We start from the raw sequence: 25,041 nt of genomic DNA, 5'->3' as shown, positions 1-25,041 counted from the left end.
TCTTTATAGCACATGGTACAATTTGTTTATAATAAATATTACTGTTTTTAAAATACATATTTATAAAAAAACCTTGGTCACTAATAGCAGTTAAAACAATTGATAAATTGATGATTAAAAAACATATAACTACTTACATTATTTTACTAATTAGTCTTGTGATAAGAACATATGACAACTTCACACATTTGTTTTACACATAAATGCATGTACTCATATCCATAGCATATCTCGTTCATCAATTTCATCTTTGTTAATATCCTTAAACAAAAAGTCTTTTAAAAGTGTCATGATTTCTATGGTTATCCTATTATCCTACACCCTTTAAATTCAGATAGTCCATGTAAATCTTAATACCCTTTCCAGATCAAAAACACTGTGAAAAGTCTTTACACAGATCTTCATAAGAAATTACACATCAGTACTGATGCTCTGATGTGTCAACACTTCCCTCATGGTGATAGAACGTATGAGGTTAAGCTTGTTAAAGCTGGACATGTCCATAGGCAGGTCTAACTCTTGCTGCTCTAAGGCCCTGTAGCTGATCCTTCCTCCTCCATTCCTTAGTCCCTGGTCTCGGGGCAGGTAGAAGGGCAGTATGCCAGAGCACGAGGGGCAGAACATGTAGGAGCGCACAGGAACAGGGGAAAGATCAGGGCTATAGTGTGTGCAGGGGGCCAGCCCGTTGTACTTGTGAGGCTCTGCGGTAGTGAGAAGCTGCTTACAGGATGAATGTTCTGGAAGAGATATACTCAGTGGGCTTGGTGAAGTCAGAAAACTTGGAGGACTCAGAGGACTCGGTGGTCGTAGAGAACAGGGAGGGTTTGGAGGGTTTGACTGATGTGCTGGGCCAGGTAAGGATTTGGTGAAGTCAGGCTCCTCTTCCTCTTCCTCCTCCTCCTCCTCTGACCCATCACTCTTACAACAGTAATACTAGCAGAGTCAAGTGACGTCCATGAGTTTGATGGTGTAAGTAGGTTTCAAAGAGAGAAGATAAATAAAAAAATAGGTGACTGATTCAGATTAATAAAGGTTTGCAATTGTCTATAATATTTATGATTGTGTCACAAATTTAAGTGAATTTTCAAAAAGCCAGCAGAAATAAACTGTGAATAATTTTTTTGTCACAAAAATGTTACATAACCATAAAATATACATCCAAATCCCAGGCTACCATAATAAAATGTCAAAATACTACCTAGATATACAGTAGTAGATAGCAGGCTTGGGACGAAGATGCTAGTATCGAGAATCTCTGACAGATTCTATTACAATTTAAATGTCTGTCAGAAAATATGGTGTCTGCAGCTTTAAGATGAACAATAATAAATTGTGTTTAATCACATATTAAATGTTTCCTTTTTGCCTATTTCATAATCCTATTTGAAACATAATAGCCTAAATGTTTTCTGATTCCAAAGCAGGGCAACAAAACATCTTTCTCTAATGCATCTTAGCTTCCCTTGTCTGTGCTTACCCAACAGATAAAGATGTGAATGTCTTCTCTCGCAAAATATTAAGGGGGGCTTAGATTAAGAAAATATAACAATGTAATGTTTGTCAGGGCTACTACGCTATACAAGAATTCAGTAGCTCCACTACTGTTCACCACAGACCACATACAGTACATGAGTAGTTTATAATTTTATTTTCATTTTATGAGATTAGTTACAGCTAATAACTTGTTAGGTTTATTTACTGTCCCAGCTTCTGGTTGGAAGCATTCCTAAACTTGTTAATGGGTTATTAATTAAAAAAAAGACCTGACTAAATGCTAATGCTAGCGATTGCAACAGGAGCTGAGTTGTAACCAGCTTCTGGTATTTTTTTCTGCTGTAATGAGTAACATGCCCATGACACACATTACTGGCCATGCACTCTTCTTTTCCCCCTCAGTATTGCTGCAGTAATACCCTGCTCATACACACCGGCTGCATCCTACACACCTACAAATCCTCAGGTGATGCTATCGTCAATCGGCAACAGTAAGGGGGCACGATAGGTTGATGGCATATAGCACACATCTCACAAGCCTAGCAGATAGTCTACATCCAATCATACTAAATCCTTTATTATTTAAAATAATCTGATATTTAAAAAATTGTTGCTTTAATTTGTTTCTTTTATTTTTGCAAAAGGCTGTCTTTCATGGTTGTCTTATGCACAAATTCAAAAATCACATAAAACAGGTAGCTGGGCATTCAATTGATTTTAGATGTAGCCCATGTTACCTTAGTATATGCTGGAGGGTAGTTTTGGATAGTTCTGGAGGGTATTAACAGTGGCCTTAGTGGAAAAATGTTTACCTGCAGCCTACAGTAACACAGCACTGTAACAATAGTCAATAAGATGACTGCAGCTATGAGTCCACCTGTGATGACCACTGTTCCGGCTGTCATTCGAAATCCTCTCCATCAACACCCTGCATATTTAGGAGAGAAAAAGTAAGAATTCACATATAAATGTCTTTTGTTTTTTTGGAATGTACATTTGTGTTTCTCTGGGTGAGTACCTATGTGCATTTGTTTCCCTGAATGTGTATATGAGGACCTATTTCTTACTGTCAAATCAGGAGCAACTAATACTCATAAGTACTGAATGTCTGAATGTGGCTGTGTGTCTGTGTCTGGGATGCTGTCTGGGATTTGCCCTTTCAGCTACAAAAACATTAGTGAGGTCAGTCACTGATATTAGGTGAGGAGGCCTGGTGTGCAGTCAGCATTCCAGTTCACCCCAAAGGTGTTCAGTGGGGTTGAGATCAGGGCTCTGTTCAGGCCACTTGAGTTCTTCCACTCCAACTTGGTCAAGCCATGTCTTCATGGAGCTTGCTTTGTGCATGGGGCATTGACATGCTGGAACAGGTTTGGGTCCCTTAGTTCCAGTGAAGGGAAATTGTAATGCTACAGCATACAAGACATCCTATACAATTGTGTGCTTCTTTGTCACAACAGTTTGTGGAAGAATTGCATATGGGTGATAAATGATTATGCAATACACTTTTCTGAGATATAGTTGGTATGGTGATGTATTTTTTGCTTACGTTGTAGGCATTAAAGAAAATTTAATCAAACTCAGGTTAACGGGTTTTTTTTGGTTTATTTTACTACTGTTTTGCAACAGATTGTTAACTAAATTATATATTGTGATACACATCATGTATTGTAGAAATGTCCTCAAGTATCATGATATGATATTTTTGTCATATCACCCAGCCCTATGTTGAGGTGTCCAAATACTTTTGACCACACAGTATATATTAGGTATATCTTGAATGAGCTGCTGAATGCCAGCTAGAGAAAGCAGGGTGCATCAGCAAGTGACACTGTCCTGCTGAGGACAAAAACTTTCTCTACCATCTGCCTCCAGCATACTCAATTCCCTCACACCCACCAACGTTTCACAGTGGTGCCAAAACCGAGGACTGAAAAAAATCCCTTCACAGAGATCTTAAAGTCCCTTGCCAACCTTCATTAAGTCATCAGGCCATCCTTGACCTGCCCGCCAAGCAGGCCCTGGTTACGGACAAGGATCAACAGGTGCTCCAAAGCCTGGTACAGATTGCCAATACTCCATTTGCCATTGCCACATCCACTTCACACATCACAATTGCACCGATTACTACACAAGACAACCCAGACGTTTTTGTGGAGCTTTTTGAGTGTGCTGCAGTAGCGTGGGCATGGGCCATGTCCCAGTGCAGGCCAAACGCCCATCCCCTGATGCTGAGCAACTGCAGAACAGCTCCTGATAGAAAACCAGCTGTAATACCAAGATCTGAAAATGGTCGATTATCTGATTATGTATGTGAATCTCCACAGTGAAAAGCATGGGAAAAAAAACCATAATAAACTACTCGGACAGTTAGGCATGGGTCGCTTTTATTCAACAGTGGATTACAAAAAATAAGCAGATCCCCTTGACATGAATGTCCCGTGGATAAATACCTTTATTGATCAGACACAATTTTAATTCAGATTGACATCTGAATGAAAAATTTGCTACATTATTAGGTTGTATGTAAATGTTGCCAGGAAGCATATTAATCCCCATGATTCTAGTTACTGAACAATTCAAGAGACAGGTGATTAAGGCCTTATTTTCCCTGAATAATTTAGTTCGCAAATGAGAAATGGACAGTGGATGCTGTAAAATTATAGCGATGAACTCCTCATGCCAGAACGCTACCATAGTTGAGCTTAGATAAGACCACATCTCACATACATGATAAGGAATACAATAGTCAGGCTACATTTGGCTCAAAACTGAAATGAAGCACAAGTATTTCATATCCCTGTTTATAGTTATGTTTTGATCCACTATACATTCCCTAGTGCCATCCATGCTGAAAACCCCGCCCAAAAAAAACACATCACAGTCCATTAGAAAACCCTCTCATGGTTTCCATCACATAAAGAACCTTAATGGGAACTGGCTTATTGGTTTTGAACAGATTCCTGTAGGTTCTCATTCAGGATTTTCTGGTTATTATCAAATATTACCAGACCCAGTAGGTCCTTCTTTCATGTTTCAATAATAATCACCAGGAACCATTAAGGGAAATCATCCCACCAGAAACACATAAGAGACCAATAGAAATCTGTACTTTTTTGGTGCTGGGGTTGTAAAATCAAAGGTGGATCTTCTGTACCTTTAGTATGTATGTATGTATGTATGTATGTATGTATGTATGTATGTATTTTACCTAGGAAAGTGTGTGATGTACCATTACTTCACTTTTAGAGGACTGGTCCAAGGTCCAATTAAGTACCCTAAATTATATGTAAACGGTTCCAAGTAAAATATACATACTAAAGGTACAAAACATGTCCCCTTGATGTTACCACCACCGAGACAAGAAAAGTACAGATTAGTACCGTTCTAAGAGAGCTATGTGGCCGTTTTAAAAACATTTCAGTAGCGAAAGAGAAAATAAGTCAAATGTTATTACCGTTCAGAAGCTGTTTAAGAGCTGATAGGTGATGTTCAGTGCCTGTGACTGTCCGCCCTTCACATGACTGATGTCTCAGTCTCCCGCCAAAAGAGTTCAACGAAGCTAACCTATTTCTATTTCTGACTCACCAAGACACTGTCCTCAGTCTACTCTAACACAATATATGCAGGCTATTCCAGAGAAAACACGTACATGTGGTGAGATATCCGACAAAACATTCATTAGAATAAATAAATAAATAAAAAGTACCCAAATGTAAAACCTGAATGTTACCTGGTCTTCCTCAGAATTGAGCTCCTACTTCTTCTCCTCGGGAATTTTACAATATGAGACACACTGAAAGGTAATGTCTTCTTTACCGTTTCCTTGGTGGAAATGGTTTCTTCGAAATTTTATATTTCTCTACTGAAAAAGAAAAATAACAAAAAGAGCAACATGACGACAGGCGGTTCGGTGCAGTGTGGTAAGTGCAGCTTCCAAACGATTAGCTTAGCATTTCTCTCACAGTCCACAGCGCGCGAGGCTTTAGTGAGTGACTCCATCAGCGCGCGCCTCGGCACGCGCACCTCAGGCGCACAAACAGGCGAGAATGGTTCTAACCCACATCTGGAGCGCTGCTTAGACACACATGTGCCCCAATCACTCCGAGTTGGAATTAATTGATTTGAATGTTATTCCGAAGCAGAGCATTTAGGCTTGTAAGGCTTGTGACACTTGACATATCCCATTATAAGTTTAGGTATGTGCTTGAATGTCATTCATAAATAACCAACTATAAATGAAAATGCAACACAGTTTCAAACTGATGTGTGCGTTGTAAATTTATGATATTTTCAAGACCTACACTGGGAGGATTAACACAAAACTAAATATTTGACATCATATTTTATACCACACTTCAACTTAACTTCATATCCAAAATCTTGGAAATTTATGTTAGTGAAGAATACACACATGCATGCCATCTTCTTACACACACACACACACACACACACACACACACACAGAGAGAGAGAGAGAGAGAGACTTTCCCTTCTTGTCTGTACTCGATGTCCAGATTTTTATTACATGAATTATTAAACTTGCAAATATTAAAGTAAGCTGAGATTCCAGTGCATTGTACAGGCAAGGCTGTGAAATATTCATGCAGGAAGATGCAGGGTAAGGAGTGGTCATTTTCCTCACTCTTTTCCATTTCACATGCATCCTCTTTCAAGAACTGTTTTCAGAGTCCCTAAAGGAGCCTCTTAAGCTCAGCAGCAGCTGGTAGAGCTGAGATCAAAGACCTCCAAATGCTGTTATCCTCATTTATATCCTCATTCAGATTTACAATTCAGTTTTCTTTACTTATATACTTATTGTTTCACTTTTTACTTGTGGATTGTAAAATTCAGTCTATGTTTGACTTTCATGCTATAAATAATTGCCTTACAGCAATATATGAAGATTTGAAACATGTGTTGATGTTTGAGATCAGGGGCAAACTGAACTACAAAACCTTACCAGTTTAGTAGTACCAGTTTACAGTAATTAGGGTACATGAGAATTGTTAATGATTGGAGAATTGTGTGGAGGCCAAAACAAGTCTTCAGTCTCCAGTCTTTCATTGTTCATGGTTCCTGTACAAAGAATCTTAAATTCTGTTGTGCAGTATTTTTCTAATAAAAAAAAAGAAGCCATTTTAGTTTAAGCCCTTGCAGAAGGCGTTTGCTTTAGTTCATTGTTGAGTCTTCTCTGCCTGTTTGTCATTAGAAGTTTGTCTAATTAAACTAGATAAATGAGCTGGAGGCAAGTCACATGCATGGCTGCCCTGAAAAAAATCACATTCACACAAGGATGTGCATACAAGAGAAGGGGTCTGTGGAGATGAAATAAGAATACTATGGAAAGATAAGACTCAATCTGCCTGTGTGACAGCTTTCGTGAGTGTTTGTTTCTAGCATTGCAGGCAAGCAGTTTCTTTCTTTGAAGGAAAGTCAGTTTGCACTACGACATGAGATATTGCATGTCTATGAAACAAACTCGGTGTGAATAGCTGCTTAGATGTGGACTGGACAGTGTCTGACTCAGCAATATTATGATAGTGTGTGTGAGAAGTTATGATAGTGTGTGTGAGAGGCTATGATAGCGTGTGTGTGAGAGGTTTTGATAGTGTCGTCATCGTCATCCACAGGGTACAATCGTTCACTTAATAGTTTAATGAATATGAAAATGGGTAAATCATATGCTATGTTCTTTACAGTCACCAGATTTCAACCCAGTTGAACACTTATGGGAAATTTTGGTGTAATTAAATTGGGTAATTATGGGTATACATGCAAAAGGAACTAAAGATTCATTTCTATTATTTTTGTTAGATTTTGAGAAAAGAAGGTCTATGTTTTGATTAACTTGATTTGTCAAGGCCTTGATCTTCCTTCTGCTCGTCTTAACTACAACTCTAATCTTGTGGCATAAGTTGATAATGTTGTTATCAGGTTCGCTCTTGACAGCCTTGACATGCAAAAGTCTTAAAGACAAAAGGCCATGCATATTTGATAAAGTACAAAGCTATGTCCTCTCTCTTCTGTATGAGAAGCAGTAGTTTAGAGGAAAGAGGGCAATTGGAATTAACCCCTACCCCTTATTAAGTCAGTACCAGATAACCGGATCATTTATTTGTACGTGTCTATTTTTAGTGGGATAAAATTAATAATTTTAAAAGGAATGTAAACATAATATTTTCATATAATGGCATAATATTTTGCTACTGTGAAATATAGAAAGTATGCAAAAGAATGGAGTCAGTGATTAATATTGGTACCATGTACGGTGGATTCATGGACAGCAGAATGTGATTAGAATCCACATTGAACAACAAAAAGCTGTTACTCTACTGACATTATTGACACTGGTCATTTACAGTAAGCAGTCAGATTTATGGGTTGTAAGAGCCTCCCTGTGTCAAGTTAAATAATGCTAAATCTTCCTGTTAATAGCTTGGTCCACTATCATTAATCTGTATTGCATGATTATAACTCATAATTATATAAGAACATCCCCTGATCTGAAAAAAGCTCTTTAGATAATAAGCAATGTCCAGCATCATATGATTTTTGATGTGATTTAATGGACCTCCATTGGTATATTTGATTTAAAAGTGCTAGCCTGAATTAGATGACTCTGAGGTGGTGCACTAGCTTACATCCCAATGACATGAAGCTATTTCAAAAGTGAAGGACAAAGGCAGGAGGCTGATACTGAGTATACCTTTGCCATTATTCCACATGAAGGGAAATGTACGACTATTTTATCTCAGCAAGAAGAGAGGGCTACAGGAGTGGAATAGCATATTTTATTTATTAAAATCCAGGAATGTGGCAAGTCCAAAGTGGAAAAAACACTCAGGCATTTATTGCAGGGTAGAGATGACAACAAGTATGGCCCCCACCTCCTGGCTTTTTATCCACTCAAATATAAATCTTGGCAGTTTATGCTGGATTTCCTGAAAAATATTTCCATTTTCTTTATAAAGTCAAAATCTACACAAATACACTGAATTGGCTTGCCAAAAAATATTATAAGTACAGTGTGCCAAAACTTTTGTAAAATTACAAAGATTTGTATTTCCATTTCTATTTCTAGCACTGCAAAGACTATAGGATAATTTATAGTGCGTTTGTGGTTGAAACACATGATCATTTTAGTCAGTACTACCTCAGTATATTTGGACAAGAGTGAGGAAATGAAACTCTGCTTTGACAAAGTTTAGAAATAATAATAATTATAATAGTGATAATAATAATAATAATAATAATAATAATAATAATAATAATAATAATTCAGTTAATTGTCTTTGACAACACAGTGCCTACCACTTAAAGGACTTGAACATCAGAGACTAAATTTTGAACAATTCCACATCACACTGGCTGTATTTGATTTGGTTGTAATAGTCAGCCTGTATTTGCTAAAGGGTTTCTTTTATGACTTAAGGACAGAAGCACCATTTTTGCAGAAGATTTTTACAGTCTTTTGTATCTTTCGATGTCTCCTGCTATTCTTGGACACCTAGAGACAGATACAGATGCAGCGATGAGGTTACTTTTAGTGCATCATGTCTCTGTCAGCACTGGTCTCCTCTGAAATCCCAAACAACAATTTATATAATCTCCAGCCTGCCAACAAACTACAAGAATGACCAGTGTATCCACGGTCATACTCCTTTGATTTTTAAGGCTACAGTGTTTAAGATTTTTGTAAAAAAGCAATAACAAAAAAAACAAATACAAAAAACAAAAAACAAACAAACAAAAAAAAAACATGAGTAAGGAATACTATAATCTAATAGTAATTTCATAATTTAATAGTATTCTATAATCCAATGTTCCTATGATCCTGGGATTCATCCTGACAATCTTGTTATTCACAGTCAGCACTATGTAAGGGGTTTAGGGTCCATATTATTGTGAAAGTTGTATGCAAATGCCTTACATATTACATTTAATACATCTAAACCTTTGTGCCTTGTGTCAGAACAACTGAAATGGGGGAATGACTATCAAAACACCGAACCCTAAATCTGATAAATGATACTGAATGGAACATCAAGTCCCAGGCAAAATTTCACACCCTGAAAAACCTCCAAAGCACCTCAAAAAACTTGATGATGAGTCCAGTGATGAGTCCATTCTAGCAAAATGTTACAGATGTCCTTGCTCTTATAAACTTCCTTGTACACAATCTGCCCCATAATAAATAAAGTCTACAAAGACAGTTGTTTTGTAATACCTTAACAACCTAATATTTATCCTTATCAATAAGTCTTATAAACAGATTCTTATCAACACTTTTTTAACCTACTTACAGTGCATAATCAAGAGACAAAGTTTACTAGATTCTAAACAATAGTGTTTTTAAAATAAAATAAAAATGTTAATAGCAATATGTTTAAAAAAAACAAAACAAATGTATTTGTATTTAAAGATAATTTTAAAACATTTACTGTAAAGTTTACAGTAATTTACTGGTAGCAGAGTTGCCAGTAAAGTACCTCAAATCTAGAGAAAATGAATGTGAAACATCTTTATATGCTGTAAATATTGCAAGTAAAATACTTGCAAATATAATTATAGTATAAAAATAAAAGATAATCATATATATTTGGCTGTTGAATGATACAGCTGAGCAGAAGGCTGAGGAAAGAAACCAACCATGGTAGCTTGGCAAGACTGGAATTTGAACATGTGAAATTCTGATCTGTAACTCAACCACTGAGCCGCCTTAACCATATAAAGTGTATAAAGTTAACCTCAAGAATTTTTACTACTCTCACCCCTGCCAAAAATGTTAGATATCCCACTATGCACAGTGTTTTCTGGTATTTAAATGTAAACCAGTGCACTGTTCCAATTGCCTAATCATTTATGGTACAATTCTGTAAAATAATACAACAGTATTTTGCTATAGAATAAATACTGTAAACTGACAGCATGTTTTTACACTGCTGCCATTGCTGTGCTTCAGCTCTGGGAATAAAAAAAATAGCTTGTTATTATACTCTTTTAACCTAAATACCTACTTAGACATTTTTCAGGATTTATTTATTTATGCACATATGGATTGTATATATGTATACAATATTGAAATGAAACCCTTTAGTGTTGATTTAACAGTTTACATTTGTGTGGCTTCTCACTCTACAGCATGCAGAGATCAGAGAGATTAAGCATTAAGCTTTAAGTACAGCAGGAGATTTGAGATTTATGACTTAAGAGTCCATAAAAGAGCTATATAAGCCTGAACCATTGACATGATCTGCACACAGGGGACAGACCACAAAGGTATGTGCAATTTTTGCATAGAAAATTATGTAATGTATTGGTAGTGGTACATACTGGTCATAGTAATCAAGTATCTCATGCTAGACTGCAGTTTTAATTATAGGTATCAGAACAGTTGCCAACTTAAATATCTCAATGCAATGTATAAGTCATAGAAGCAAGTACAAGAACTATGCAAGTAATAAATAAAACATACGAGTCAGTAGAAATGCTAGTGAAAAAGTGCTATAAAGTAGTCAGTCAAACAAATGATGCAGGCATGATACCTAATAATACACACAAATAACAATAATAGAGTATGATGAATTAATACAAAGCAATGTTGAATACAATAGTACATGCTGCTAAATTTGGAAAAACACTAATCATATATTCTTTATAGATGAAGCTGTTTGCTGTCATCACCCTTCTTCAGCTGGGGGCTTTCTGTGCACTTGCCACAGAACCACAAATCAACCTAAAAGAGATAGTAGAGAAAAGTGTAAATACTAAAAAAGGTAGAGTGATTATTCTTTAATTTATATTAATTCATTCATGTTACTATACTGTATGTAGTACATTTATATTGCTAATGCACATTTTATATTTTACTTTAAAGATTATATTTAGTTTTTCTTGACTTCAAGAAATCACAATTCTCTCATTTATTATTTAGATAAGTACCAAGATAATCAGTAGTGACATAACATCATTAAGATTGTAGATATCAGTTTTCTTATATGCCATAAATACTGTATGACTGATATGTCTCTTTTTTATATACAGCACCTCTTTTGAACCCAATCCTTGAGGGTAAAGTCCCACCTCTTATAAACAATGATCCAGTTGATGGCCCACTTGCACCTCCAGAGCTTGAGGAATCACTGAGCTTTTCAAATCTATTTGGTGAAAATGTCAATCTAAACTGGATGAAGTGGGATGGCTCCCTTCCCCAAGGTGCAGTTGGCATTTATAATGGGTACACAAAGCGTTCTGATTACATCTGCAAATACAACTGTGAAGCAGGTTTTTATACTCCCAGCAAAGGTCCATACTGCAACTACCCCTATGGTGACAGAGAATTCCATGCCCCTGAATTTGAAGTTTTAGTCAATGTAGACAACTTTGAGTTTGTGGAGTGGAAGGAAGGTTCATATGGTTCTGTGCCAAATCATGCCATTAGAACCTGTGGAGGTGTTGGCATTTTCGTTGGTAAGAACAAGTATGGGCTTGGTAAGGTAGTACCTCAGTTTGAAGCCTTCTTCCTGCCATGGGAGGGTGATGAGTACTGGTACAAGAAATATGAAGTTCTGGCCATCAATCGCGATGTCTACACTCAACATATCTCCCATGTTGAGTATGGTATTAATGAAGTGGAGCTCTTCCACTACCCACCAGAGACCATGAGGATCTCCAGTGTTACCAACAATGACTGCCAGACAATAACTAAGACAGTGACTATCACCAAGACCTCAGAAGTAGAAAGAACCTGGAACATAGGCCGTACCACCATGCTTGGTGTTACAGCAGGAATCACTGCCAAGATACCTCTGATTGGCAGTGGTGGAGTGGAGTTTACCGCAGAGAAGTCCTTGGAGTTCAACCGTGGCACTACCCTAGTAGAAGCTCTCAGTCATGAAGTGTCAGTTCAACTAACAGTGCCACCCAATCACTCTTGCACTGCGCGCATGGAGGGCCGCAAGATGACTGCTGACATCCCCTTCAAAGCAAAGCTCACCCGAACATACGCCAATGGAGAGACCCAATGGACCTCCATCAATGGTGTCTATGATGGCATACAGATAGGAGAGGTCAGAGCAGTGGTGGACCGCTGTGAGCCTATTCCGGATGCTAAGCCATGTCCATCAGCTGCATAGTACAATGATAACCAGGAGCCAGTAACCATCTACTATCTTGCAACATGCCAGTGTAATTGTTATATAAGTGCAATTTGTTAATGGCTAAAAAGACTGTATGAGTTGTATTTCTTTATAACAATTAATAATAAATGTGAAGAATATAATAACCCTTCTTGCTGTAAATGTTTTGAAAAATAATGAGTTACAACAACAAAACACTTTTATTTCTTCATCAAGGTTTTATGTTACACAATGGAAATGTAAAAGAAATAAAGACATTGGAACCAAACTTTGAAAAAATAAAATATAAAAAGGGTTACAGTCTGTGATTGGCAACAATAAACCAAAGATCTGTTTTAATAAATAATACAAAATATGTATTATGTAAATTACCCCCAATAAATGTAAATGCACATGTAAAAATGAATCAGACTAACATTTTATATTTTGCAAATGAATAAATACATTTCGTTATACATAATATAAGTAATTGTAGAAAACAATGCTACGGTCGAGGGCAAAAAGTTTCATATCCTTAGGACAAATTGAAGACAAAGAAATTTCATTTATACAAACAACACATTTGGTGTGTTATGTTTCATATCATACGTGACTCTGTGGCCAAATAAGGATGTATATGAAAATGTCAGCAAAAACAAATCAAAATATCAGTTTGAATGTTTTCATCTCATTTTATGAATGTGATCTAAATATTCTCAAATCATTTTGTCTATATACCTTATATAACTGCCTATTGTTAGACTTGGCACACCCCATTCCACCCCCCTCCTGTTTTCTTGATATATTTGGTATAACTGCCAGACGTCATTCACTGCCTTTTTCAAATAAATCCTGGAGATAGAGACAGTCATGGCATTTATTTATTGCAGATAACATTTTAAAAGTTACCCAGATACCTTACCCAAATATTAAACTTATATTTTATTCCTATGTGCTGGGAGCCTCTTCGCCTGCTACCCAGCATCATGCTATCCTGTATGAATATTAAAGATCAAGAGAAATCATTTATATGCATTTTACACATCCAGGTTCAACAGTCATGGTTTTTGTAAATAAGTCATAACCCTGCTGACTTCAGGCTTTTGGTAGCACTGCTGTGCTGCTTTCATCAGCTGCTACACATAGAACATTCTGTATTGGGACTTTTTGTACCACAGGAATTTTCTTTCTAGCCATAGAGCCCTTTTGCTTTTAAAAACAAAAGAAAACAAAACACAAATACACACAAAAGGAGTTTCATACATACAGTTGCAATCAAAATTATTCAACCTCCATTGCAAATCAGCTTTACTGTCAAAATTTTACAGACTTTCAGCTATTTGCAATGAACAAATCAAACAAAAGCAATTGAAATAGTCCAACACAACGAATTATTTAAGTGGTTTCCCCAGATTCAACTGAAAATGCAATTTATAATGACTTCTCCTGTCTTAAAATTATTCAACTCCCTGAATAGAATCCCTCACAACAGCACAAATATGCAAAACAGGTGTTGTCTCAAACACACCTGATGCAACTAATCAAGGGGTTCATTAGTTACACCAGGTGTGCTTGAGCTGGAACACATGAAATATCTGAACTGGCTAGGGGTAGAAAATGTATGAAATACCTGGATGGGGCAGAAAAATGAAGCAGTCAATGGCTGCAACCAGATTTCTGAGAAGACAGGTTGTGAAAAACCCTCGAGTGACTGCAAAAGACCTGCAGCAAGACTTGGTGGCAACAGGGACTGAGGTTTCAGTGAGCACAGTAAGGCATATACTAAACATTGAAGGTTTCCATGCCAGAACTCCAAGACATACACCACTACTGACCCAAAAGGACAAGAAAAGTCGGCTCAAAATCATATAAATAAGCCACAGAAGTTTTGGGATTTTGTTCTGTGGAGCAGTGAAACAAAAATTGTCAGCACAGTGGATCAGAGGTATGTCTGGAGGAAGAATAATGAAGAAAGAACACTCTTAAGCATGGTGGTGGCTCGGTGAAGCTCTGGGGCTGCTTTGCATCATTTGGCACTGGAAAACTGCAGCATGTGATATGTCAATGGATTCACTGAAGTATCAGAAAATCCTAGGCGAAAACAACATGCTGTCTGTGAGGAAGCTGAAGCTTGGGTGACATTGTACCTTCCAACAGGAAGTCACCTGACTTGAACCCCATAGAAAATCTCTGATGGGATTTGAAGAAGGTGGTTGCAGCACGCAAACCCAAGAATATTACTGAACTGGAGGCCATTGCTCTTGAGGAATGGGCTAAGATTCCTCAGGAACGCTGCCAGAAGTTGTGCATCTCGTTCGCAGCAGGTCATAACAGCAAAAGAGTGCTCTACTAAGTACTAAAGATGCTTGCCATGAAGGGGTTGAATAATTTTGAAACTGGAGAAATCATTATAAGTTGCATTGTCAGTTGAATTTGGGGAAACCACTTGAAGCATTCGTTGTGTTGAACTATTTCAATTGCTTTTGTTTGATTTGTTCATTGCAAACAATTTTGACCATTTACAATGATTTGCAATGGGGGTTGAATAATTTTGACTGCAACTGTATTATACAGCATTTGTTAACTTCAGCCATTAAATGTAAATTACATATAATTTGGTATTTCAGATGTGTATCAAAAATACAGCACAACCCTAATTTCAGTATATGGGGCCATTCCAAAGATCAATCAGCTAACAATGTTTTCAGCCTTTATTTATCAATGAAGCTCATCAGACCAGACTCATAAAATAATTCATTTTAAACACTCCTTGATGTCCTTAACCTATATACAGCTAATGATTTTATCAGGCATCTATCAGACATGTTGTGCCTGATAATCAATCACTGATAAAGAGGTTGTAATCCCAATATTTTATTAGGCAAACTTTTTCTTTGACCTGAGATTATCATTATCTTTGCACAGCAAATTCAAGAGTCCTGTTATTTGTGTGTCCCATGTAATTTAAAGAGACATTGAGATTGTTTATGAAAAGCAGCCAGTACATAATATTTTATTTTCTGTCCTTTAGTAGCTTAACTTTACTGAGAAATACATGGATGTACAGTACATATTCACCGGCATTGCCTCCTGTGTGTGCTTTGATTAATTTGTTCTTATGGAAAATAAACAATGTCATTGAACATAAATAGTTTGTGAAGAAAAAGCTATACAAAGACAACAATTAAAAAATGGCATAATTTACAAGTGCATTTCTCTTATAAATGGACAGAGAATCACATGGGTAGGATGAACTTATCAGTGTTGGTTTATTGCAGCAATTATAAGAGCTTAAGAGCCCTCTGGCAGCAGCAGGCAGCAGCACTTGAAAAGGAGTCTGAGAAGGTAAGACACTCTTTTTTTTATAGTTCTAAAACCCCGATGGTCTTCTTTAAACAAATATTTATATGAATATTAAACAGGTTTTGGTTATAAAATACAATTTTCCTCAGATGAAAGTCATGCTATATAACAATGTTAAGTGCATGCTAACATAAACTTAAAATATATCATACAATAGTGTTTACCTAATTGCACAATTTTTATGGACTGATAAATTGTTTGCAATATATAATTGATTATTACAATGTTTTAAGAGGTAGTCTATATAATTTCATGACTATAATGTCAGTGTTTACCTTTAACATTGCAGCTTTCTGATGAATATTTGTTTGTGTTCAAAGCCAAGGTTCCTGTATTTAGAAAATGCAGTGTGATATTCCATTAGAGTGCATATGGCTTTATTATTATTATTATTATTATTATTATTTCTCACCAGATGAGGGCAGCACTTCCTTTAGTGTTAGCAGTATTGCAGTTCTGTGCAACACCACTGCACTCAATCCCCACTCCAGATGTTTCTGCAGAAAACAGTGAGTTTTGTTCACACCCCCATAATCTTGAAGGGCAGTTCACACACAACATGCAGCAGAGGCTTGTCACATGCCACAGATACGAATTCAATTTAACGAGCGTTTCAATCCACACCAGCTTTGACAGAGGTGATTTAGATCTGCAGTTACACTGTCTCCTATAGGCTCAAGATCTACTGCCAGCATATACTGGCAATACTTAGATTATTCAAATAATTTTCCTTCTAAATTTTTTATTTTTTCATTCTTGTATTTCTTTTATTTCAGAGATTCATCTAAACCCTGACTTGGGGGATGTGGTACCACCTCTTGATGCCTGGACGACAGTAGTAAATTCTGATACCCCCCAAGAGTTAGTGTCCAAGGATCAGGGGAACTCACCATTCATGTTTCAGGAAAATGTCAACTTAAAGTGGGTTAGCTGGGAAGGCTCACTTCCAAATGGGGCTGTAGGCATCTACAATGGTTACACAGGACGCACTGACTATGTCTGCAAATTCAACTGTGAGGCTGGATTCTACACCCCAAGCAAAGGCCCATACTGCAAATACCCATATGCAGATGCTGAATACACTGCCACTAAGTTTGAGGTGTTGGTCAATGAGGACCACTTTGAGTTCCTGGAATGGAAGCAAGGTTCCTATGGTTCAGTGCCCAAACATTCAGTGAAGACTTGTCCTGGAATTGACATCTTTGTTGGCAAAAACAAATATGGGCTAGGTAAAGTTGTAACTAAACATGAGGCCTTCTTCCTGCCTTGGGAAGGCAAGGAGTATTGGTACAAGTCATATGATGTCCTGGCCATTAACAGGGACACTTACAGCCAGCAAATCTCCCATGTTGTATATGCTATTGACCAGGTCAAGCTGTTCCATCATCCACCAGAGACCATCCAAATGGCCAGGGCCACCAACTATGAGTGCTCCAGCATTGAAAAGACAGTTCTTTTGCAGAAGTCTAGCACTGTAGAGAAGTTCTGGGACATTGGTAGAGAAACTCGAAATGGATCCACCTCAACCATGACTGGGAAAATCCCAATCATCAACCCAGACAATGTGGACTTCACCAAAGAACAGACAGTAAGTTTTTCTGAGGGGACAAGGATGATTGAGACTGTCAGCCACTCAATGTCTCTACAGGTCTTGGTCCCACCAAACCATTCATGCTTAGTAAGAATGGAGGCGAGAAGGATGACTGCTGATATCCCATTCACAGCCCGGCTGAGTCGTACATACAACAATGGAATCACTCAATGGACCACTGTCACTGGGACATATGATGGTGTGAAGATTGGAGAAATTAATGCCGTGGTGGAACGCTGTAATCCTATCCCTGATGCCCCTCCATGCCTTTATGGAAGTGACTGAGGACAAAGGATCTGCCCTTATACTTCCACATTTGCATCACTGACAGAATAAATTCAAAAATCCACTACTGAGTGACATGGTAATATCATAAATTATCTGCCTTAATAGCATGTATCCGTGTTAATAAAGTACATGTTGCAGTTATGGATGATTGTATTTTTCTGTAGCTTGATATACATTTGGTGACCATATAAATTTGCACACAACATTGTTTGCATTTTCATTTATAATCTATTATAGAGTTGGATACCAAAGGTTTTTCCCTCACAAATGCAGCCAGGAAACTTAATTTTGATGTTGTTTTGGAAAATGGTATTCATTTTCAACTATTACCTAAACATAAACTACATATTAATAAGTGACTAACCAGAACATGAAAAGCTTGTATAATACTAAATGCAATAGGAGATAAAGTTTACAAGTATACTGTGAAATCCAACTAAGAAACTTTATCAAACATGTTTTATATATTGGCTACAGAGAAAATCCATGGAGTCTCTTTTTCACCGTTAAATTATAAAACCTTCTAATCACAGCCCAGAACAATGGAAAAGCTGTCTGTATATAATATCAAAGAATAAAGATTACTTTTAGAGAATAGTCCTTTCATATTAACAACCAGTAGAGGTCACTGCAGTTTGAAATGAACATTTTTCATCACAAATCTGTATGTATATGTACTTTCAGACTGGGCGTTTATTATGGAAAACAGCTAGAAGTAAGGCCACCCTTTCTACTAGGTCTAACAAAGTAGGGGGAGTAACTGGTTTAAGAAAAATTTCCCACAATCTACCTAAGATCCATAAGTGTTTTCCCTCAGTCAGCATGTTTAAACAAGTCCAGTTTCTGTCTCGTCACACATTACCATCTAAACAGTTGAACATTTGACAGGTGCTGTGTTTGGTGAGATAGTCTCAATCCCCTGGGCCCGTATTTATACTATGAGCCACACAGTGCACACTACTCCTATCTAAACAGTCGATCAGCTTGACAATCACACCATTTCGACTCTGTATGCAAACCCATGCAAACTAACACCAGACTCCAACTGTCCACACACTCTCCAAGAGCAAACATCGATATAAATAGGTAGTTGCTTGTCCCCATGCAATAAACGGTGTTATTATTGTTGGGACTCAACTGGAGAGTGTGGACATTATTCATGTAAACACAGGAATATTTGAGATTCACTCGCTTATGGTGTTCACACAAGGATTTGTTTGGGCAGTGTTGAGGGGTCAATATTGACTTTAGAGAATTGATGGTCTGTATTGGTCATGGTCACCACATTTACCTGTCGCTGTGGGAGATAGCAAGAAAAAAACGCTCAGGATAACGGACAGTATATGTAAACAGCTATTAGACTTGAGATATGTAGACTTGTAGACTTGTGCATGTAGACTTGAGATATTAGAGCAATACATACCCATGATTTATTTTTATTTTTTTAAAAGAGAGAGAGAGAGAGATACATAACCAAGATTATTTTCCCATAGCATAAATGATTGGATGAGAGAACTTTCCCATTACACAATCTCTACAGTGTTCTCTCTTTCTTGCTCTCTTCCAGTGAGCAACCGAATTGTTTCATTGATATGAGTATCAGCCTAATGAGGATAAGGAACATCTTAATATAGAATCCTAAATCCTCCATTAATCCTTCATTACAGCTCAAGTCTCATTCACAGCTCCTGCCTCCTTCATGAAGGCACACTCCCTCCATCCCATGCCATTGTTCTTCCTATGAAATACTGTATCTCTCAGTCTTTGTCCCATGTCACTTAAAGCTGATCTGTTCTCATTAGGCTTTGATGTTCATTGGGGTTTAGACTGAAATATGCTTCTTTTGTGTGCTGTATGGTATTAGAAATATAAGACATATGTTTAATGAGTATAGGCCAACTGGGAGAGACTCATGTGAGATCTCAGGGAAGATGATATTCTGTGGTGAGAGAACTGTACTACATGGCTGCTTGAGTCTCTTTATGCATATACTGCATGCCTGATTTAGCTGTTGTTGTTTGTTTTGTTTTGTTTTGTTTTGTTTATGGGGTTTATAAAGTGTGATGAAAGGCTCTGCTCTTATAGATGTAGTACTACATTAAAACTAAATACTTTAATTTCCATTACTACTAACTGCTTTTGATATGAAATCGCCTCCAGCTGTAAATGACTCCAGGCCAAAGTCCAGTACATTTCCATGTTTCTAGCATACTCATAAAAGAGGGTAATATACTCATAAAAGGGTTTCTTGATGGTTTCTTTCTTCAGAGATGGTTCCAGGTTGTTTCAGGCAGCTTCTTTTAATTAGCTAAGAACTCCTAACTAGCCAAAAATAGAATATTGCACTTTTAAGATTATTAAAAGTTAGTATATCACTCATACGCTAATATAAAGGGGGTTTTGATGGTTCTTTGCATAGTTACGGGTTCTTAACTTATTAAAGAATGCACATTTGAACAACTTGGAACTGTCTCTGATTGTAGGGCTGTCTGTTGTAGGGCTCTGTACAAAACCTCAGGGTGACAAAGTCACAGAACCCCTCTTAGGAATAAGCTACTTTATACTACCTACCTATTTATTTATTTATTTATTTATTTATTTATTTTTGCAAATGGATAATTACTGGTTATAGGTATCTAAATTTCTTTTCTGAAAGGCAAAGCCCCTTTTGTAGTATTTTTAATAGAACCTTTAAAGTAAATAATCTACTTGGCTGCTATATAACCCTCATTATTCTTACTATTGTACCAGTACACACACACACACACACACACACACACACACACACACAAACCACACCTTTCAATACTTCAGTAAGTCTTATGAAGAAGGTCAATTTTGGAGCACCAATACAGAAGAAAAATACCTTTTTTTCCTCAGGGTTTTGATGAAATGATGAAGAGTGAAGTGAGATCAATCTAACTAGGCCTGTGTAGCTGAAGAGATTTAGGCCACAGTCTTGACATAGTGGGAACCCATACCACAAAATCCTCCTGTACACCTCAGCATGCTCGTCAGGCATAATTAATATTGGGTAGGGGTGAATTTCTTTTCTTTGTTTCTCGCAAAGAATATGATGAAATTTGGTGTTTACCTGATTGTATTCTGACCTGAGGACAAAATATCAGCATCTGTAGTGTAGATCTTTGAGAAAATCCAGCTAGCCTTGTGCCTAAGTAATTGGTATTACAGATTAATACAAGCTCTTTTTTTTCCACAAGTGAACTTTGGTATTAATAAATTCAATCATCCTGTGCTAGTTCTCTGTTTACACACTTATCAGTTTTGCATATGCAAATAGATTTCTCAGTTTATTCCCTCGGGTGAAATGTGGTGTGAAAATATGTCAGAAAATATTTTCATCTATTCACTGAATCATAAACATTGACAGCACTTCACAGACCTGTGCAAACAGCACACTGCCTGATCAAGTTCGAGCATGCCACCGTCTCCAGAGAGAGGAGAGACCAACACACCATCTAAACATTGTCATAGCAGTGCAGTCAACAAAAAAAAGGCATCACATGTAGTTTTGTTACTCTTACATGACCTTTGCCATTAGATCATTTCTACAGCATTTTAAACTGATTAAAATGTGCAAATAAGACCCCAGCACAGCAGATACTATCATTTCGAGTTATCACCAGAGATAAAAGTGTAAACTGGGAATCCAGCTTTGTAAAGGTTAACACATTCAACCAGGTGTGTCAGGCTTGGGGAAAGTACCCTTTGTTCTGATTGCGTTTCTATTGGTTGTCCGTCTGCCTCCTCAGCCTTCTACCAAACCTTGCACTCCTCATTGCAAATGTTTGTCTTGTGCAAAGAGAGGAGCAGGTGCAGATCTGGCTCCTTTTTGTGTCAAATAGAGGGGGGAGCTTAACTGCAATCACACACCACCACATCTCTGGCACACCCCAGGCACACATTAGAGCCTATGGCTTCGTGCTCATGATGAAGTGTAACTAAGATAGCTTTTTTTTTGCTACTGTGTGGAATGGGCTACAACATAATGGCTAAAAGCTACTTTTGTTCCTATCGTTGTCTTTATAAAAACTTGATATGTTTTGGCTTTGTGCTGAAGAGTGAGGAGACATTAATGGTTGGAGCACAATAAAAGGCAGATTATTAAGTATTTAACTAGAATAAATTAGTCATAAATAGATTTGATTTTTACAGACAGTTAATTATATAGTTAATAAATCATTAGACACTACTGTGGATTGGGTATCCTCTGTAATTCTTTGTTGACCTTTGAATGGTTTGCTTGTTTTCACCTTAATGGAGTAACTAGAGCTGGAGGTCAAAGGGCTTCATGCCCTCTATTTAAGAGCGAAGGTTTTTGCTTCCTTTATTGACATGACTTTTGACTCAAGCATCCCTTGATGCCAAAGCTGGTATAATTTAGTGCAATTCAGATAGAAAATAATACACTTAAAAATATTTGGTTTTAAATGTTACTTATTTGTTAAGGAAAATACTAAAATTACTAAAATACTAATACTAAAATAGTAAAATTAAGTAATAAATAAAAAATGTTGAGGTGTGTGCTGTTATAAGAAAAGAATTTAAGCCGGGGTTTGGTAATATGGCCCGATACAAAGCAGAGATATTGTTACAACCCCTCTGCTTCATGGAGCAATTGACCTGAAGATGGCCATGGTGGCTTAGTGGTTAGCATGTTCGCCTCACACCTCCAGGGTCGGGGGTTTGATTCTCACTGTGTGTGTGGAGTTTGCATGTTTGGGGTTTCCTCCTGCGGGGGTTTCCTCTGGGTACTCTGGTTTCTTTTCCTCTCCCAGTCCAAAGACATGCATTTTAGGCATGTTTAAAGTGTCTGTAGTGTATGAATGGGTGTGTGAATGTATATGTGAGTGTCTGTGATTGGCACCCTGTACAGGGTGTACCTGATGCTCATAGGATAGGCTCCAGGTTCCCCGTGACCCTGAAAAGGATAAAGTGGTATAGAAAATGGATGTACTCTCCCATGGAAAAAAGTTAGTGACCAGTGCACTGACATCAAGATCCTTCTATAAATGTATTAAAAAATGTTTCCTTGCAGAACTCTTCACCATATCAATGAAAATATGTTTTATTTGTTAAGCAACAACATACAACATATTCAAGAACATATTCGTTTTCGTTTAAGTAATTCCATATATTTTTCCAGTATAGTTTTCTTGGAATGTTTCTTTTGTCCTTCAAAGCCAAAATGTATATCGCTAGTCAAAAGAAACATTTTGTACCACATAAACTATTAGTAATATTAACAATTATTTCTTGCCCTTTTATTGATTTAATGAGTGACTGTGGTTGACCTGTGGTAACCCTAATCAGGAATTATTCCCCGTGAAAACACTTCTCTCAGGCACTTTAATAATCAAAGCCTTACAGAAGGGCTCATAATGAGAAGCAGTGGACTGTAGCACATTCTTTCAACAGAAAACTGCTTTAATCATAAAGCGTAGGTCTGCTAGGTTGGAAATTGGAAATTGGATTCTGATCTTAATGTTCCATTAATATGACACTTTAACCTGACATGCTTGTCTTCTTTTTGTCTGGGTGATATTATGTCAGTTTCGCTATCTTTTAGCCATGGTTTAACTGTTTTTGAAAAGTGAGTAAAAAGATGAGCTCTCCGAACAAGGATAAGACAGCAGCTCCAGAGAACATTGCTTGACTGTCTCCGAGACGTGTGCACATGTAGAAATGTTTTTACAGTAGGAAGAAGTGTTGCAATCATACAACGACAGTCATTTTTCATTCCCAAAAAGGTTCTTTCTGCCCAAAGAGCTTCCTAGTCCCTTATGTCTACCAGTAGGGTGCATTAAGGAAACCCAATATCATGGGTGATCTGAAAGGGGGCAGAATCTTGCTAGAGACATCTTTGTCTCTGACATTCTAGGACAAGCTGTCCAAAGCTATTATTATACCTGACTTTTGTCTCTGATAGTGTTGATGTCTTGTTTAGGGAGCAAAGAGTGATACATCCAGAAACTTCCTCTTCTAGCTTTTTTTCTTTTTCGTTTTCCTTACAGAGAAAAGGAAGTTGTCGCCCACACAGTGGGCTTAAAAGCTTTAGATCTATTAAACACTACATTAAACAGTCAGGTCAGCAAAAGCCTTGTACATATATTGCGAGTCATCTATTGTTGTGTAGCACAAAAGTTTATTATTGTGAAATGTAAGTGTCTGGGGAATAACATGAGTAAGGGAACCGAATGCCATTGAAAGGAGCCAAAACCAAAAAACTGCTTTAGAGGCTATCAGTGGAAAACAGCTCACTTTAGTTCATATGCCATAAGATGCTTTTGATTCTTTTTTTGCTTAGAAATCTCTAGAAGGATTATACCCAAAGATCAATGAAGTGCTACGGTGGTTGATCATTAGAGTGAAATACCTCTCCCAAATTGTTAATGAGTAACTTAATTCATTAACAGTGAAGTGACTAAACAGGCAACCTCCACCAAAATGAATTCACCTTTCAGGTTGTTTCCGTTGACTGATGTACTAACATTCCCAACCATCTGATATTAAGCCACGTAATATCACTCTGAGTTCATTCCAAATTTTCCTTCATTCTAAGGGGTGGACAAATCTTAAAGTAATTAGTTTGCCTACTGCAAGTAAAAGGCCAGCGTGTTTCCCAGTCACATGTTTTGCTTGCCTGGGAACCTTATTGACTGGGCAAAAAAATTATCGGTAACACTTTAGAATACGCGTCCGTCATTAATGATTAACTGCACAGGAATTAATGAATAATGCGATATTAATTTTCTAGTAGCTACTATTAACTAACTAGAAACTCTGACTAATGAATTAGTAAGTAATGGCACACAGATGAATGCAGTAGTTCATTATTAGCTAATCAATAACTACTATTTCTTTCATGCTTCCCGGAGAACTACTAAGAAACTATATACAGTTTCATAATTAATGCGAAACCATTACTGTTAATGAATAGACAAGATTGTTTACATAATCAATAGATAATAGCAGACTTATGATTTGGGTAAGCTGTTTGTGAGGGACCAAAGCAGTCAAGGCACAACGGAGATAGTTACCCAAAAAAGACTTTAATGAATTAAAATATATATTTGCAAATAAATCTAATTAAATTCAAATGATCAAAATCAACATTTAGGCCTATAAAAGAGGTCAACTTGTAACGCGGGCCACATCATATTCAAT

General features: G+C 37.1%; 3 protein-coding genes across 4 annotated transcripts; 2 read left to right on the top strand and 1 right to left on the bottom strand.

Moving 5' to 3' along the window:
• Positions 1–78: 78 nt before the first annotated feature.
• Positions 79–5,900, bottom strand: LOC128598971 (protein FAM163B). Of its 2 annotated transcripts, XM_053610230.1 has the most exons (3): positions 5,225–5,900; positions 2,307–2,422; positions 79–933 (listed from the first exon to the last, which is right to left on the bottom strand). In XM_053610230.1, the coding sequence occupies exons 2-3, from the start codon at positions 2,397–2,399 to the stop codon at positions 412–414; spliced, it is 615 nt and encodes a 204-aa protein (XP_053466205.1). In that variant the 5' UTR covers positions 2,400–2,422; positions 5,225–5,900; the 3' UTR covers positions 79–411. The 2 variants fall into 2 exon arrangements, with proteins under 2 accessions (XP_053466205.1, XP_053466206.1); XM_053610231.1 differs by lacking the exon at positions 5,225–5,900 and having other exon boundaries at positions 2,307–2,778.
• A 4,699-nt stretch (positions 5,901–10,599) lies between these two features.
• Positions 10,600–12,927, top strand: LOC128598970 (natterin-3). The gene is made up of 2 exons (XM_053610229.1): positions 10,600–11,270; positions 11,539–12,927. Exons 1-2 carry the CDS (start codon positions 11,156–11,158, stop codon positions 12,627–12,629), a joined length of 1,206 nt encoding a protein of 401 aa, XP_053466204.1. The 5' UTR covers positions 10,600–11,155; the 3' UTR covers positions 12,630–12,927.
• Positions 12,928–15,888: 2,961 nt separating this feature from the next.
• LOC128598957 (natterin-3) lies at positions 15,889–18,040 on the top strand. Its single transcript, XM_053610206.1, has 3 exons — positions 15,889–15,956; positions 16,390–16,483; positions 16,751–18,040. Exons 2-3 carry the CDS (start codon positions 16,390–16,392, stop codon positions 17,848–17,850), a joined length of 1,194 nt encoding a protein of 397 aa, XP_053466181.1. The 5' UTR covers positions 15,889–15,956; the 3' UTR covers positions 17,851–18,040.
• Positions 18,041–25,041: the final 7,001 nt, after the last annotated feature.

This window comes from Ictalurus furcatus, chromosome 22 (genome assembly GCF_023375685.1).
Source record: "Ictalurus furcatus strain D&B chromosome 22, Billie_1.0, whole genome shotgun sequence".
Taxonomy (NCBI): Eukaryota; Metazoa; Chordata; class Actinopteri; order Siluriformes; family Ictaluridae; genus Ictalurus; species Ictalurus furcatus.
This window is presented reverse-complemented; position numbering and strand designations above follow the sequence as displayed.

Coding starts and splice junctions, on each gene's coding strand:
- LOC128598971 (XM_053610230.1), bottom strand. CDS start 2,399: ATGACAGCCGGAACAGTGGTCATCACAGGTGGACTCATAGCTGCAGTC. Junction 934..2,306: donor TGTGTTACTGTAGGCTGCAG/GTAAACATTTTT, acceptor TGACTCTGCTAG/TATTACTGTTGTAAGAGTGA.
- LOC128598970 (XM_053610229.1), top strand. CDS start 11,156: ATGAAGCTGTTTGCTGTCATCACCCTTCTTCAGCTGGGGGCTTTCTGT. Junction 11,271..11,538: donor AAGTGTAAATACTAAAAAAG/GTAGAGTGATTA, acceptor TTTTATATACAG/CACCTCTTTTGAACCCAATC.
- LOC128598957 (XM_053610206.1), top strand. CDS start 16,390: ATGAGGGCAGCACTTCCTTTAGTGTTAGCAGTATTGCAGTTCTGTGCA. Junction 16,484..16,750: donor AGATGTTTCTGCAGAAAACA/GTGAGTTTTGTT, acceptor CTTTTATTTCAG/AGATTCATCTAAACCCTGAC.